We start from the raw sequence: 1,720 nt of genomic DNA on the forward strand, positions 1-1,720 counted from the left end.
GCGCCCCGGCCACGAGCGCCCCGGCCCCGGGCTCGAAGCCACGGCCCCGCAGCACTGTGCCCACGTCGCTTGTGCCCAGGCCCAAACCCTCTGCCCATGTCCCATGTTTATGTCCCCAAGGCCTCTTGCCCCTGTGCCCACATCCCCATGCCCCTATGCCCATGTCCCCTCACCCATACGCCCATGTCCCCATGCCTTACAGCCATACGTGTCCCCTCACCCCCCTCACCCCATACCCTGTGACCGTGTCCCCATATCCTCACAGCCATGCCCTGTGCCTATGTCCCCCATGCTCTCAAGAGCCTGTCACCCATGTCCTGTCACCCATCTGACTGTGTGCCCACTTCCTATGCTTCCCATCCCCATATACATCCCCATGTCCCCACACCCCATACCCCATGACTATGTCTGCATACCCCTGTGCCCATCCATGACTTGTGCACGTGTCCCCATGTTCCCACATCCCTGTGCCCATGGTGCCCCTGTCTCTGTGTCCATATCCATGCCATACATGCTGCCCAATGCCCCTGTCCCTGATCCCCCATCCTGTGCCCATGCCATACCTGCTGCCAGGTGCCCCTGTCCCTATGCCCATATCCCCATGCCCATGCTGTATGTGCTGCCAAGTGCCCCTGTCCCTGACCCCATATCCTGTGCCCATGCCATATATGCTGCTCGGTGCCCCTGTTCCCACGTCCCTGTGCCCACGTCCCCATGCCCATGCCATACCTGCTGCCAAGTCCCCATGTCCCCGTTTCCATGCCATATGTGCTGCTCGGTGCCCCCATTCCCACGTCCCCATGCCCACGTCCCCATGCCCATGCCATACCTGCTGCCCGCTGCCCCCGTGCCCGCACCCCGTGCCCGCACCCGGTGCCCGCGGTACCTGCAGGCAGCCGCGGAAGCCCTGCTGCACGCGCCCGTCGTCGCCCGCCAGCCCGCCCAGGCTCAGCGCGCTCAGCCGCAGCCCCTGCAGCTCCCCGGCCACGTCGGCCGCCGCCTGCGGGGACAGCGGGCGCCCTGAGCGCCCGCCAGGCCGGGGGTCCCGCGTGCCCCCCCTGCCCATGTGGCCCCCCGCGCACCTGGTGGCGGCCGTAGTCGAGGGCCAGCAGGAGGCGGGCAGCGGGCGGGGGGCGCCCCGGGGCCCCCCGCAGCTCCAGCTGCACGTGGTGCCAGTCGCCGTCGTTGACCTTGGCGTGGGGCAGGCGCAGCAGGGCCAGCCGGGCGCCCCCCCGCCACACGCCGGCCTCCRCCTGCCCCTCGCTCAGCTGCGGGCACCGGCGTCAGGGACCCCCGCCCGGGGGACCCCCGCCCGCCTGCCCCGCGATGCCTCCAAAGGGAAATAACCCCCCGAGTTACCCCCCACAGGGGGGCACTCCCCTCAGGGACCCCCCAAGGAAACATCCCTACCCAGGGAAATACCCCCCCCAAGGAAGTACCCCCTCCCTAGGAAACACCCCCTCCAGGACCAGCCCCGGGGGGGAATTACCCCCCACCCTGGCAATGCCCCCTGCCCCCTGGGCAATACCCCCTCCACGGGCAATACCCCTGGGGTAAACTCCATCCTCCCACCCCCCTAGGAAACATTCCCCCCTCCCTCACAGAGCCTTTGCCCCCCACCATGGGCACCCCCCTAGCACTGCCACTTCCATGCAACCCCCTTCCCTGGCGCTGCCAAAGCCCCTGTGCCCCAGGTCGTGCCCCCCTCCATGTGCAATGC

At 68.5% G+C, this 1,720-nt stretch overlaps 1 protein-coding gene across 1 annotated transcript in view; it reads right to left on the reverse strand.

Moving 5' to 3' along the window:
* The window catches only part of CELSR2 (cadherin EGF LAG seven-pass G-type receptor 2), a 24,118-nt gene that overhangs the window by 11,407 nt on the left and 10,991 nt on the right, over positions 1-1,720 (reverse strand). The window contains exons 7-8 of the mRNA XM_026036075.1: positions 1,083-1,268; positions 887-1,000 (exon numbers count right to left, since the gene is read on the reverse strand). Of these exons, the coding sequence (XP_025891860.1) occupies positions 887-1,000; positions 1,083-1,268 (300 nt within the window). The remainder of the gene's footprint in view (positions 1-886; positions 1,001-1,082; positions 1,269-1,720) is intronic.

The sequence above is a fragment of the Nothoprocta perdicaria genome, unplaced genomic scaffold, assembly GCF_003342845.1.
Source record: "Nothoprocta perdicaria isolate Ctin4 unplaced genomic scaffold, notPer1 scaffold_170, whole genome shotgun sequence".
NCBI classification, from domain to species: Eukaryota; Metazoa; Chordata; class Aves; order Tinamiformes; family Tinamidae; genus Nothoprocta; species Nothoprocta perdicaria.